A 13931-nucleotide genomic window follows, 5' to 3' on the forward strand; every position below is an offset into this window, starting at 1 on the left:
TACTTCAGAGTCCCACATGGAGCATGGGGCTGTCTGTTGCTGCCGACCGTGTTCCTGACCAGGGATGTTGCCTTGGACTGCTAATCATTAACTTTTTCCTGCTGCAGTGATGGCAGAGGCATAGGAGGTTAAGGTGCCTGAAAAGGGAGGGCATGGCTCACTTGCCAGCTGTATCTCCTTCAAAGTTTCTGCATCTTTGCTGTCTGGTGTCAGTTTTTGGCCCCTGGTGCTGGAGGGTGGAGGTGGAGGGGGGTTTCTGCAGGGGTGAGATAGATGTGACAGCAGGCTGGGAGGAGTGACAGACTAGAGGAGGGAGTGGAGTGTGCCCTAGTTATCTCAGGTTGCTGTCTGGTTAAATACACCCTATTTTAGCTCTGTGGGAACATCATATATATTTGGGGTTTTAAATTTTTTTCTAAGCTTTTTCAAGAAAGGATTTTGGGTCAGGCTGAGCACCTGGATGAGGTACAATTTTCATGTAACCTGCTTTACCCAGTGGGGCTGAAGGGCAGGGAGGCAGGTTCAAAGCCTAGATAAAGGCAACTCTTGCTTTTCTTGCAGATGATGTGTTTAATGGATCCAGGTGAGGGTGTTATCTTCCCTTTCCTGTTGCATCTTCATTAAAAATGAGAGCATTAAAGGAGAGGGAGGGGAAACAGTTGAGAATTTGACTTCTCAGTTAAGTAAAATTGGTGTGGGCAGGGCAGTACTGGTACGGCTGTGCTACCCCTCATAGCCCTGGCTCCCGCTTCCTGTGAGTCAAAGTTTAAAACTCCGTGGAGCTGATATGTGGGTGTGAAAATGACTCCTCCCCCTGCATCACTGGTCCTGCCGAGGCTGGGAGCCCTGGGCAGCAGCCTGGAGCAAATTGCCACGTGGCACCTGTGTACAGATGCTGGGCTGCTTTGAAAAGCAGGTGCTTCAAAGCACGATGAGCACAGCCTTGCTGCTTGGTTGAATGGCAAATGGTGTGTCATCCTGTATGCACTCTATGCTCATTGGGGTATTTAATTGCTGCGTGCAACACATTCCTAACTAGGGAGTTCTTTGCTCCAAGCAGGTGTGCTTTTCTGCATGGCACAGCCTCTGGTGGAAAGGCTCCTTTCAGCCTGCTCTAAGGAAATGTCAGTTCAAAGGCTCCAAAGATGTGAGATTTTGCTTGTTTCTGCAGTGAACTGCAAGAGAAGCGTTCTTGCTGCACTTCCCAAAAATGTATTGCTGCCTTCAGTTTCTCAGGAAAGAGGATAAGGCGTGCTGCTCTGCAGCATCAAATCTGTCAGATGTACCAGGGAGGGTGTGGCAGGGAAGGACTGCGGCAGTGACAAGCAGCTGCACTGCTGTGGAGTCAGGCTGAGGGAGAGCTGGGAGTCACTACATGCTGTGCAGGGGGAGGCCCGGAAATGGGAAATGCTCTTTCCCTTTTTTTTTTTTTTTTTTTCCCATTCCCAGCTTTCCCGTGCTGGGAAATGCACTTGTCCACAGCCCATGACGCAGCTCTGCCTTGGGAAGGAACTCTGCGTATTTCCTCATAGTGTAATTCCTCATCTTCCGGTCCATCTTCATCTCAGGCAGCTGTTTCTTTCTTGGCCCTAAAAAGCTGACGTGATTTGGAAAGGAAAGTCTTCATACTTCAAACAACAGCTTCAGAGTTACTAAATAATTCCCCCATGACAACAAATTACCCTGGTGCTGCTTAAAATATAGCTGGAACTGAAGGACAGCTTTAACACTTAGCCCTGTCTTGTTTTAAAATGTGCTTATCAGGCATCTTGCATTCCTGGAAAGATCCTTTCAGTGGATTTGGGAAAGATCCAAACTGCATATTCCTTGAGCCTCATAGAGCAGGTTAAGCAGCTGGGTGTAGAAACCTTTCTTATGCTGGCTCAGGTCTCAGGCTCTGTGGGGCCAGGAGGCTACTCCTGCACCCACTACAAGCTAGATGCTGACAGGGGAAGGAAGGCTGATCTGCTTATGAAGAGAAAAACCTGCCTTTTTAGTTTCATACTTCGGTGCTTTGGGGCTGAGGGAAGCAGCTGCTCTGCTGGGCAGGTGTCCCATGGTCCCTTTGACCTCTTCCCCTCCCACCCCACTGTTCTCCCTCAATGTCTGTTTTTTGTCTTACAGTTTTGCTACCCCCACCTACAAATCCACTCTTTTTGCCCTCTGGAAGCAAACAACCCCAAACACTTTCCATGTGCCAGTAACTGATGTTAATGTTGGAATGCTGCTACAGCAGCCTTTTGCTATTTGGCCATCTGCTTTGAGGAGAAAGGGTGCAGAGCCCAAGTGGGTGATGGTCTTGGAACCTTGTGCAGCCCTCAGCTTTGGAGGGAGGGAGAACCTGCAAAGGGAACATTCTAAATAAAAGTATGTAGGAAACACAGTTTGGTTTGATTGGTGTTGTGGGCTTTTTTTGTGAATTTATTTTTAAACTCAGTTTAGCTCACAGCCAGGAGGCAATTACAGTAAGCTTAGAACACGGTTGTTGTCAAATACAAGACTATTTTTTTTTTTTTCAAACGTGGAAAAAAAATTGGGAAAGCTGCAATTTGCTTTCTTCCCTAAGCAAGTCTCTGGTTGTTGAGCTGGCACAGGTCAGCCTGCTGCAATCTTGGCAGTGTTTTCAGTGACAGCCGTTCAGGGAGGATGCTTTCATTAAAGAGCAATAGTATCTACATCAAAATACTTCTGCTTTCTCACACTCTGTTGCTGTCTTGGAGCAGATAGGATGCCTCCCTCTGCTCCTGTGAACCTCCATCTATGCTTTAGCTCTGTAGCCACTTCTCTAGGCTGTCACTGCCATTGTAAGCTGGGATGTTTTGCTCTGGACAAGGACATCTCTGTCACTGTAGCCAACAGTGGGAGAGCAGCAGTTAAACACCGTGTTTATTAGCTCAGAGATAAACATCTTGGTAGGAGGAAAAAACCCTAGCCAAGCCTGGAAGTTTTTGCCCTAAACAGAACCAAATCCATTCTCAAGAGTACAATCTTGCTGGTTTGCAGTCCCTGTGTCTTGGCTGCCTTTTGGTTGAAGCTGCAGCTGGTAGCTGTTGTGCAAAGATCACGGCCAAATGCCTGTGGCCACGGCTGGTGGCTTGAGGGAGTTTTTTTTGGGTGCCAGCAAATCCTGGCAACCCTGCAACTGTGTTCTGCAGGAGCGGGTGGGATGTTGTTGAGCATGCACATGGCCGCTGGACATTTTAATCCACTAGAGCTGCATTTATCACCTTCCACTTCAGGCAGAAAGGAGCCAAACACCCTTGAAGACCTTTTAAAGACCATTTTGGTTGTGTGATGCCAATGTTGCCAATGTGGCAGCAGCTGGACGCACTGATAAAAATGCTGAGCCATTATTTCTCTGCAGCCCACACTTCATCCTGGGAGCTAACAGCTGGGATTCACCTCCCCATCTGTAACCACCAGCAACAGGAGGGAAGCACTGCTGGCATTTCAGAGAGCAAGCCTCTTTCTTTCTATCCTCAGCAAGGTGCCGGTGTGCCGACACAAAGCAGTCCAGCTGTTTGATTTTTTTTTTAGTAGGAAATGGCAGCAGGGAGGGATGATTTTGCTACCCCTGCAGCTGTGTGGTTGCTGCACCCACAGAACTGCCTGCAGCTGCTGGTACTTCCTCACGCTGCCCACAAAAAGGTGTTTCAGGGAGTCAACTCCGCCCTTCACCCACTGGCTGCAGCTGCCCCAGTCTGCCAGCCACGCCTGACAGCACATGCCATCCCAATCCCGCTGTGTCCTGATTATCAGCCTTGCTCATTTCTGAGTGAATTTCTTCTGGTAGCTGTTACAGTGCTGTGTTTTGGATTCGGAGTCCAAGCGGTGTTGATAACACACCGATGTTTTGTTTTTCTGCTAAGTCGTGCTTACCCTAAGTCAAGGACGTTTTTCTATTGTCTCATGCTCTGCCAGCGAGAAGGGATGCAAAAGAAACTGAGGGGGAAGCACAGCTGGGACAGGTGACCCGGGCTCACCAGGGATATTCCACACCACAGAATGCCATGCCCAGTATACAAACAGGAGGGACTTACCCATAAAGAGGGGCTGACCTGGGTTCAGGAAGGGGGGTCTGCCATTAGTCAGAGCGTGGAGAGCGCTTGCATTGTCCATCACTTGTTTTTCCCTTTCTATTACAGTTTTTTACCATTACTACTATATTTTACTATTTTTCAATTATTAAACTGTTCTTTTTTAACATACGAGTTTTACTTGGATTCTCCTCATTTCCCTGGGGTGGGGAGAAGGGAGGTTGAGTGAGCAGGTGATCTCTAAAGGGGTGGCTGTCACCTCATGTCTGCTCAGGTCCCTGCTGGTACTGCCTGAGCTTACTGACTGAAATTTCCAGTGACTAAAACCAGTCATTCTGCACAAGCAATGCTGGAGAGTAGGACATGTTTTTAATCTCATTTAATGGCATTTAGCACACAGAAACTTCTGCTCATGCCTGTGGGACCCACACACCAAGCAACGTTTTGACCACTAATATTCAAGAACATCTGCATGAGCAGACCTCAGCATCAGGCATAGACAGCAGCACATGGGAAGACCGGCAGGGAATTGTTCATCACAGCTGCGAGTCCAGAGTTTAAATTAATCCAAATGTGGGGGTCGGGGAATCAGACCTGAACGCCTCCAAGCCTCCTCTCCTCTCTTCTGGCAGATGGAAATCCTGCCAACAGCACTTGCATAAGGGCCTCATGCAGAACAAGCACAGCAGAACTGGAGAGGTTTTCCTGGTTATTAAGCGATGGGTCCAAACGAGGTTCTCCCAAATGCTCAAATCATTATCCCAGCCTTGCATGAATTTAGACTAGTCCAGCAGTGCCCTGGGTTACTGCAGAAGGTAGAATATGGGGCCCAGAGTAGCATGTTTATCTTGCTGCTTCTGTCTCTGTGATGGTTTGTACTGCAAGATCCCATGGCTTAACTGCAGGCTGGATAATGACCTGCTAAGGGTACATAAAAACTCCACCTTCATCTTTACCACGTGCTGCCACCAGGCAGGAGCCAGCAGAGCCCTTGAATGCATGGCACAGGTCCTGCTGCCAGCACAGGAGAGCATCTTTTATGCTCTAGATCAGCATCTCTGTGGGCTCATTGTCCCCTTCTCTCATGCCACTTGGATTTAGTGGCACCTTTTGAGGCTAAAATTCCAAGTGCACCCTAACATGCTAGAAAAACTTCAAAATCATGCAGCAAGCAGGTAAAAAAAGTAGTTCACAAGCTGCCTGGCTTCTGGACTCTCCACTGGTTGTCTTAGTTTACTCTAATATAACATTTCCTAGTTCCATTTTTGAAATTGTGTTTCCTCACTGTCCTGCTCCTCATTATTTATAACTGGTGCTACTCCACAGAAAGCTGCAAGCAAACCAGTACACCTTGGCATTCCTCAACCTTTCTGGTTGCTCACTGGTTGAAAACCCCACTTCTTTTTTCTGTTTACTTCTAGCACTCTACACATTTTTAATGATACACATAAAAAATCACCCCTTTGCTAAAACCATAAACCCTGTAAAAAACTGAGTGCTCTGCACATTTTCCATTACTTCTGAGCAGAACTTATTTACCCTGTCCAAAGGCACTCAGCAGATCAACACCTCCTTCACTTACATGTTCAGGCATTTCATGCTGACTGAAGACAAACTGTGAAGCAGCTCACATAAAACCAGAAATACAAGCAGATCCAAAACTTTTGTGCTCAACTAATCCTGCTGGAGATCCCACTCAAGGTAACCATTTCCCTCTGAAATGGCACAGTCATTTTTACCTGTGGTAGGGAATTACACCACTACTTAATCAGGATTGCATGGTATCCCCTGCATGGTTTTAGAGGACCATGTGAGAAGCAACACAAGGGAGAAGCTGACCTAGACTTGCTGGGTGCTTCAGCTTTGACTGCTGAAACAGGACACGGATCCCACAGAGGAGTCCCCTTAAGTCTTCTGAAATCTGCAGCTGGGTTGAGGACAGGTATTGAAAGTCAAGAGCTCTCATCCTACACATCCCTGAACACAAGTCCACAGAGGACTTGAGCAGTACAATGAGGACAGCAGTGTGAGCAGGCCCTGGCTACTGTCTGGGAGTACATCATGTTCCACAGCAAGACACAAAGGCTGACTTCCTGCCTTCCTCTCAGCATCCTCAGATGGCTCCTGCAGCCATCTGCAAGCTGGGTCCTGCTGTAGGGCCCAAGGAGACACGAGTCAGTGGCAGTATTTATGAGAGCACACCCCCCTGGAATGTGATCTACTCTTCAAAACTCTCAGCAGTTCCTCTCCTGGGAACTGGGCCCTTAATGCCACTGGACACTAAGCACCATCTCAGAGTGAGCTGTAGAGAGATACCTACAGAAACAACCCTAGAAAAAAAAGAATTGACCAAAATTGTGTGAGTTATGTATAAGAGTTGTTTTACAAACCTCTGAAAGCATGTGACCACTCCCTGAGCCTTTCATTGCTTCCACGTGGACCAGTAATGGAATGTTTGCTTCTCACACAGACCTCCTGTGCCATTAGGGTGAGCAGAAATGATACATACACCTGAAGGACATGAGAGAATGTGAAAGCTGAGCTAACTTCACCTTCTGCTTCATTTACAGGTATAGTAATGAGGTTATCCCACTCTGTGTTCTTTGCTCTTTAACATAAAAGTTTTGAGAATATAATCAAATAGTGCCCTTCCTGCTCCCTCCTAAAAAGGATGTTGAAGGGACAATCCTTGCAGTGTGCATTTCAAAAACAGGGGAACAGAGAGACAGACATGTTTAGCAATCTTTCCCAAACCACAGAGGAACCCAGTGGCAAAGCCAGCCATAAAAACATGCTTTGAAAAAACACTTCAGACTTATACCACCTAAATCACAGCATGTTCAGTCAATAATGTAGAACATTGTGTGGTACAAATTAAAATAATGCTTTTATTGATATGCTTAAACAAAACACAGGTATCAGCATAAAAACCAAACAAAAGATAAAACTATTCCTTGCTGTACCTAACAGACATTTCATTTTTTTTCTCAGTAATCACATGGACTGACATCTTCCCACCGACTATGCATTTTAAACTGGACTGGTTTGTTCCCAGGGAGTCTAAGGATTGTGATGAGCACCATGGTTGTGGCTGTTTTTCCTAAAGCCTGATACCAAGAGGAGCATCATGTCCATTCGACACAAACACTGCACAAAGGGTTGTGCACATTTGTAGGTTTCCTCATGAAGCCCTGGCAGATCCCAGCAGAACCGAGGGTATTAACCTGGTTATGCTGGAATGCAAACCCACAAAGTTACGGGTTCCTCTGAGACACATTTTCCATCAAAGTTATTGAGGCCTGGAAAAGCCACAAAGCTACCAAGAAAAAGTAAGAGGAGAACTCAAAAAGATTTCTAATAAAGATAAATCTAATACAAGTTTATTCTATAAACTTTTCCTGTCAAAAGACAAAGCATATATAGAAACATACAAGAAATATTCCTTGGAGAAAAAAGCTACAGAAAATTACAAAGTATCAGCTGCTTTAATTTATCTTCATCCTTGCAGAATTGCACTGTGCTCAGTCCTGTCTCCAAACACCACAGTTCCCTCAGTGCAATCACTCTTACATCATAAATGTTTTTTTTTAATCACTCTTTTCTTCTCCTTGGTAATGTCTGTATTCTGGCTTCAGCTCCCATGTGTTTTTGTGGGTCCCCTTCACATTGTAGATGCCTATTTCTCTCAAAATTTCTTTCAAGTAGATCTGAAAGGAAACAAAAGTTCCAATTAAACAGGCAGGCAATTGCCGGAGTTTCTACACACCTGCTCAACTGCATGGACTCAGTTCCTAAGGGGCAGAGAGCCTGTCTGGCTGATGGGCACTAACTGGGGTGGGAAGGACTCTGGGACAGACTTCAACCCTCAGGCACCAGCAGGGATTTGTGCAAGTCCCAGGGATGCAGCAGGGAGCACTGGAGCCCCAGGGGTGGTGGCTCCCAGGCAGTCCCTCTGAGAGGCAAGTACTCCAAGGGCTGCTGAAATGAAGTTACCAGCACCTCTTGGGAACTATTATCTCATATCTTCCTCCTGCTGGAATTCCTTCAACTGAGCTAAAAGCTCTTGACCTTTCTTCCTGCTTGGGCTGGGATTATCTTGAAAATCCTTGCCTTATTCAGACTTTGTCAAAGCCTCAAGCTGTTGGTTTTCATGCCATTTTGCAAAGCTTTAAGCATTTTATTATGGCCTCATTTTTAGAAGAAAGCTGAGTATGTGTCAGAGAATTTTCTAATACCTTAAAATATTAAGACTTGGAAGAGAAAGAAAAAAAAAACAAGTAGAGCTATTAAACCAGTAGTATAATCTTTGACAAAACACAGCCCACTGATATAGCCCACCTCCACTCTTTATAATAAACACCAGTAATTTTTAAGAGTCACAAGAGCCTACTTATTTGTTTAATTATTAATTGGGACTGAGATGAGTGGATTGTCATGGCAACCACAGACCACAGTTTAAGAATCCCCACATTAAATTCATAACTGCTCGAGTTTGAGTAATTTAATCCTGTTGGAATGCTTATATTGAAGTGGAACTGTTGAAATGTTTGTATTTTCTGCATTTACGGTTCCTCTAGGAACAAATATCAACATACTCCAAGCCATTAAAACCAACAAATACATGTTGAAGACACAGGAAAATAAGAAAGGTTGATTGTCTAAGGTCTGTTTCTTACACTCTTCCCCTCTTTGCTAAATGGAAAAGCTAGGAAGTAGTCAGTCAGTCAAAGAAGTATCTTTTAGAAGAACTTATCCTTACTCTCTCTCTCCAGGTATACATTAGAAGTATGCAATCAGCCCGACACGTAAGAAATGTGACCGTCATGGATGTGCATATGAACCCATTTCTTAGGTCTTTTTAGGGTGTTTCCTTTGAGCAGAGCAGCTGAGCGCAGGAGCAGGGAGTTCACTGTGCAGGGATGGCGCCTCAGCCTTCAGGGGCGCTGGATGCAAACCCCAGCAGGTGGCAGCAGGAGATCACCGACATCCCCTCGCACACCTCGTCTGTTGCAGAGATGCCGTCATTGTTCCCATCAGGTACCCGGGACACACGCTCGCTATGGTAGCAATGCACCACGGTGTAGAAGGTACTGAGAGCAGGTGAAACAGTAATTTCTGCATGGGGGTGTGCAGATGTGCACACCTGCATATCCAGTGCCTGCTCTGCAATCCCTGAACATGAGGCAGTGTCACTGACAGACACTTCAAAGCATGGTAGAACGGGTGGGAGAAACACCTGGCTGCAAGGTTAAATCCTACTCTAGATTACATGGCAGAGAACTGGAAAAAATCCCTCATAATTGCACTCAGTGCCATGAGGTATATTCATGTGCAGCTCCTGAGGTGCCAGATCTAGTCTGCCCGTGAAGCTGGGACACAAGGTGGGATGCTTGCTGCTCGGCTCAGGCAGAGTGAAACCACTATGGCTGAACTTTCCACAGCATCCACCCAAACCAACCCACCCACCCACCCACACGAAGGCTATTTTTAATTTCAACTACTTTTCAGACATAATTACCCAGGCAGTTCTGCTTCTCTCAGGGCAAAACTTCCAAGAGTGTAACAAAATGGAACAAAACCAACCAGGCAGCAGAGGTGTTAGGGAGGGCAGCTGAGAGCATTAACCCCAAAACATCACTGTGTGTGCACAGACAACTCTAAACTGCTGGAGGCTTTAGACAATTATGAAACAAGGATAATCCTACTGTGCTGTATTGTTCCTGAGAGCAAGTAGCTTGAAGAGAGGAGTTTAGGGGATGCTATGATTTTTCCTGAAGGATCAATTCTCCTTCTAGAAACCAGGACTCCCCACCTGGGTCTGCACTGCACCAGGCTGGCCTATATATCGAGGCATGGTGCTCTGGTACTATAGCATGGAGACAAACCCCACACTACTCCCAGGGATGCCAAATACTGAAGTTTAGAGCCTGGTGATTGCTAATGAGGGGCCCACAATTTTTTCTCAGAAAGGGATCCAGTGTGTTTATGTACATATAATTCTAGAACAGAAGCTCGTTTGTAGGTGAACTGTTCATATATTTCAAGCATCCTCTACTCTGTTCTACCTTTCCTCATGATTTTTTCTATATAAAGTGAAATGTTATAATGGAATTATGGGATAAAAATTTCAGAGGAGTTAACTTACAAGCTCTGAAAATCCTTCTGAAACCTTGAGGGGGAAACAAACCCCATTGTATTTAGGGTAGGAATTACTTAAAGCTAAAATAGAAGAAAAAATCTGAACAATCTACTCATTTTTTTAAAAAAATACAGTTCATCTTAGACCACTGGTTCCATCCTGGTTCCATTCTTCACAAATATTTGATTCCTCATAGAGAGTTGTATTATGTTCTCAGCCATGAAGCCCAAGTCTGGAATTACTGCAATATTTCCAGGGAGCATTCAGTACTTACATCTGGGTAGCTGGCAAGAGATTTGCCTACTACTGCAAATTGTTATTTTGCATTAGAATGAAAAACAAATAAATCTAGGTTTCCCTAATATAACAGTAATTTACATTCAGAAAAGATGTGCTTTGGGATTTCATGACACAAATAAAGATGGCAGCAACTTCTTCTGTAACATGCAACATATTCTGTAGCAAGGGTTTCATTTACTATTTACATTTACCATTACGAAAGAAAAATACCTTTATTTATTTGTAACTTCAAGTTGTCCAGTGGCTTAAGTGGGAGTTGTGGGGGACTACTGCAAGCTGATGTCATGGTAGATGAGATAAATCTGTACTGACTTGCATTCAAAGTGATGGAGATAGTGACTGCCACACTTCTCTTACCCAAAAAAAAAAAAAAAAAACCCACTTAAAATTTTCTTGCCACTTCCTCCATATCTTCCTTCTATTCCTTCCTCCTTCTCAGCTCCCATGACCCACACACCTTCTCTGCCACAGAGATACAGAGCTGACTCATGAGATAAATGAATAGAAGACATGGATATGTTACCCAACTTTCGAGTTTCTTTCAAGGCACTAGAACACAGTGAACCTACATAGATTTCACTAGGGTAATATCTTCGTGCAGATTCTAACCAGATTGGTCACTTATACAAATGCCCTGACAGAGACACACCTCATCCTAAGTGTGAAGCAAGCAAAACTAGTGAGTATCTTCATTTCTGCCCCCTTTTGTTAGAGAGTATTTTTTCCATAATCCAGCTGCTACCGTTCTTTCTTCTGCCTTAGCTCTAACAACTTGTGACATTGTGGCTTCATTTAGACTCAAACATTATTAAGTCCCCTTAAGTCTTCTGAAATCTGCAGCTGGGTTGAGGACAGGTATTGAAGCCGGCAGTGAAAAACATCAAAAATGCCAAAGGTCCTTCACATGTCATTGTCTCCCTCCCATTCCTGCCTGGTCTGCTCAAGAAAAGCTTGAACACAGAGAGAAGGGAAAGAACTGGCAAGTTAGGGTTCATACAGGAAGAGGCTGAGAGACACTGCAAGACAGCAAAACCATCACATACGCAGATGTCTTGGTGCTTTTCTTGTCTGTGTATCAAACACTGTTTAAAAGAACACCCCAAATAAATCCTAAGTACCAACCACCTAAGCCCTTAACCTAAAAATGACCCAATTTGTAAAGGAAATCCAGTGATTTTGGAGGCATTGCCACAATGCCTGAGCTCCTAACATGGATAATCCCTGCATTTAATACAAATTCCATGACATACAGAAAAAGAGCAACCCCTGCTGCTATGCCAAAATAAAGTTCAGAAGGTGAGGGCAGGGCCAACCATAGACTAACACAAGCTTGCTACTGCCAAGAGAACTAGGTTTCAGTGAGGACAGGAGTACCAAGGGAGACATGAGAGCATTACAGAATTTGGTTCCTAGTATGAAAGCAAACCTAAATAAAAAAGAGACCATTTAGGTTATTTAAACCGTCTCTGTCGAGAAAAAGCACACGCTGTAATGTTTGGTACCCTACACTGTCCTACAACACTGAACTTAAAACTTGGCGGGTTCAGTTTGTTGTAAAACATATTTATATAGGAGTTTCTAAGGTATACATTATATATTAAACTATTTTCTGGATATGTAAAATACACACAGTAGTAACTACTGAAAATAGTTGTATTTACAAGACTTCCAGTACATACCACTGGCTGTTTGGTTATGTCCACCAGGTCTTTAATGTTGTAATACTGATGTTTCTCAAAGGCTGAAAAAAGCATGTCCAACACTTGCTGTTTATCAGCTCGAGCTCGTTTTCCATCTTCTTTCTTCTTCTTCTCATATTCAATCTGTTACAAAACATGTTTTAAAGACATTCATATGTAATGCTGTATAATTCTCAGTGCTGAACATTAAGCTACAAAAAACCCTCTTCTATTTAATAAAACACTGTTTAATGACTCAGTGCTTTTCATCTGGAAAGTTTTCTTTTCAACATTCAAATATTCTTTTATGAACATAAGCTAAGCATTTTGTCCTCAGCACAATAAGCTTCTCAGATGTATCTGCATTAACCAGGAAAAAAAAAAAAAGGCAGAAACAGAGCCTGCAGGTGGCCAAACCTGGAAAGAGAATTAATAATAGCACAAGAATCCAGACTGAGACAGTATTCTCACTCCACCTCTGTTGGTATCAGCTTCAGAGGTACAATGACAAATGTTAAACAACCTCCAAACTGCCATGCTTAGGAAAATCCGCAGACCAACACGGCTACATCCACAATCATAACAAGCATGTGCCCAAAGGATGTTCCCAACAGCCCTTGGACACTGCCTCATTTTCTCCAGAAACAGAACTCAAGGTATCAACTCCATCGATATACAACCAATCTTCAAAGGCACACTCTGAGGATCTGGATGGTTTCTCTTGAGGACAAACCAGAGGAACACACATGAAGTTACACAAGTCCCAAAAAACCAAACCTTCTAAGCAGGCAGAGGCTGCTTGTTGCCACACATCATCCTACTTCAAACTGTACATTAAAAATTACTTAACCATTATAATCTGCACCAGATGACTACATATTTTCACAGAAACTTTTATCGCCTCCAAAAATACTTCCTCTGATTCATCATCAGAAGCACAGCCCAGCACACCCCAACCAAACCCCAATCACCAGAGAGCACCAACCGCGACACCTGCCAGCACATCACCCCATCCACCCCCAATACCACCCTCAAGCAGAAAACCATCCAGCTCCTTGGAACCAACAAAAGTGATCCAGAAGGTAGAGTAAGTCATGCAATCATCAAATGCTTTCAGGCAAACTGCGTGGGTGAATCCATAGCAGCACAATGTACAGCAGAGAAGATGCATGTGATCAGTAAGGGACACACGCCTGGCTGTAAATGGGATTATTCTGTATTGCAGCCGTTCTGCTTCTGATGGCTCAAATCTGACTCTCCAAAGGAAGACTTTCAGATGAAAATGCTAGAAAGGAAAATGCACTGATCTACTGGATATTAAAGGTATTTTTAAGAAGAAATATTGGTTTTATGACACAATTTATTTTTTCATATGTACCCTTGCCAGCTAACTCCCTCCTACTCTCAGAGTGAAAATAGCCTATCTCTTGGTAGCTGTCCCAAAGTGGCTAAACACTATTGCCACCTTTGCCATAGCTCCCAGGTCTCCCAGCCAACTACCAGCCACATTCTGAAATGGATGTACATCATTAAACTGGATGCAGTGTAATTGCTCCCAACCTGTTGCTTGAAGTTTCTTACTTCTGCTTTAAACCTAAAATGGGCATGCACAACCAAACACTTGCCCATCATGCAATGGATTTTTATCCAGTAACACAGTTTAGCATAATTATTGAACTCTTTAGCCACTGCATTTAAAGCAGAATAAATCTTCAAAACAGTAACACTTGCAACACAGCAAACTGTAACATCAAGCAAACCAGCTTGACAGTACAT

General features: G+C 44.2%; 1 protein-coding gene across 2 annotated transcripts in view; it reads right to left on the reverse strand.

Moving 5' to 3' along the window:
* Nucleotides 1-6905: 6905 nt before the first annotated feature.
* The window catches only part of GTF2F2 (general transcription factor IIF subunit 2), an 80154-nt gene continuing 73128 nt past the window's right edge, over nt 6906-13931 (reverse strand). For both annotated transcript variants that reach the window (XM_066176198.1, XM_066176199.1), the window contains exons 8-9: nt 12156-12299; nt 6906-7744 (exon numbers count right to left, since the gene is read on the reverse strand). In XM_066176198.1, coding sequence (XP_066032295.1) covers nt 7625-7744; nt 12156-12299 — 264 coding nt within the window. In that variant the 3' untranslated portion in view covers nt 6906-7624. The remainder of the gene's footprint in view (nt 7745-12155; nt 12300-13931) is intronic.

Source organism: Chamaea fasciata, unplaced genomic scaffold, assembly GCF_029207755.1.
Source record: "Chamaea fasciata isolate MVZ Bird 193981 ecotype frontalis unplaced genomic scaffold, bChaFas1.0.hap1 SCAF_2, whole genome shotgun sequence".
NCBI lineage: Eukaryota > Metazoa > Chordata > Aves > Passeriformes > Sylviidae > Chamaea > Chamaea fasciata.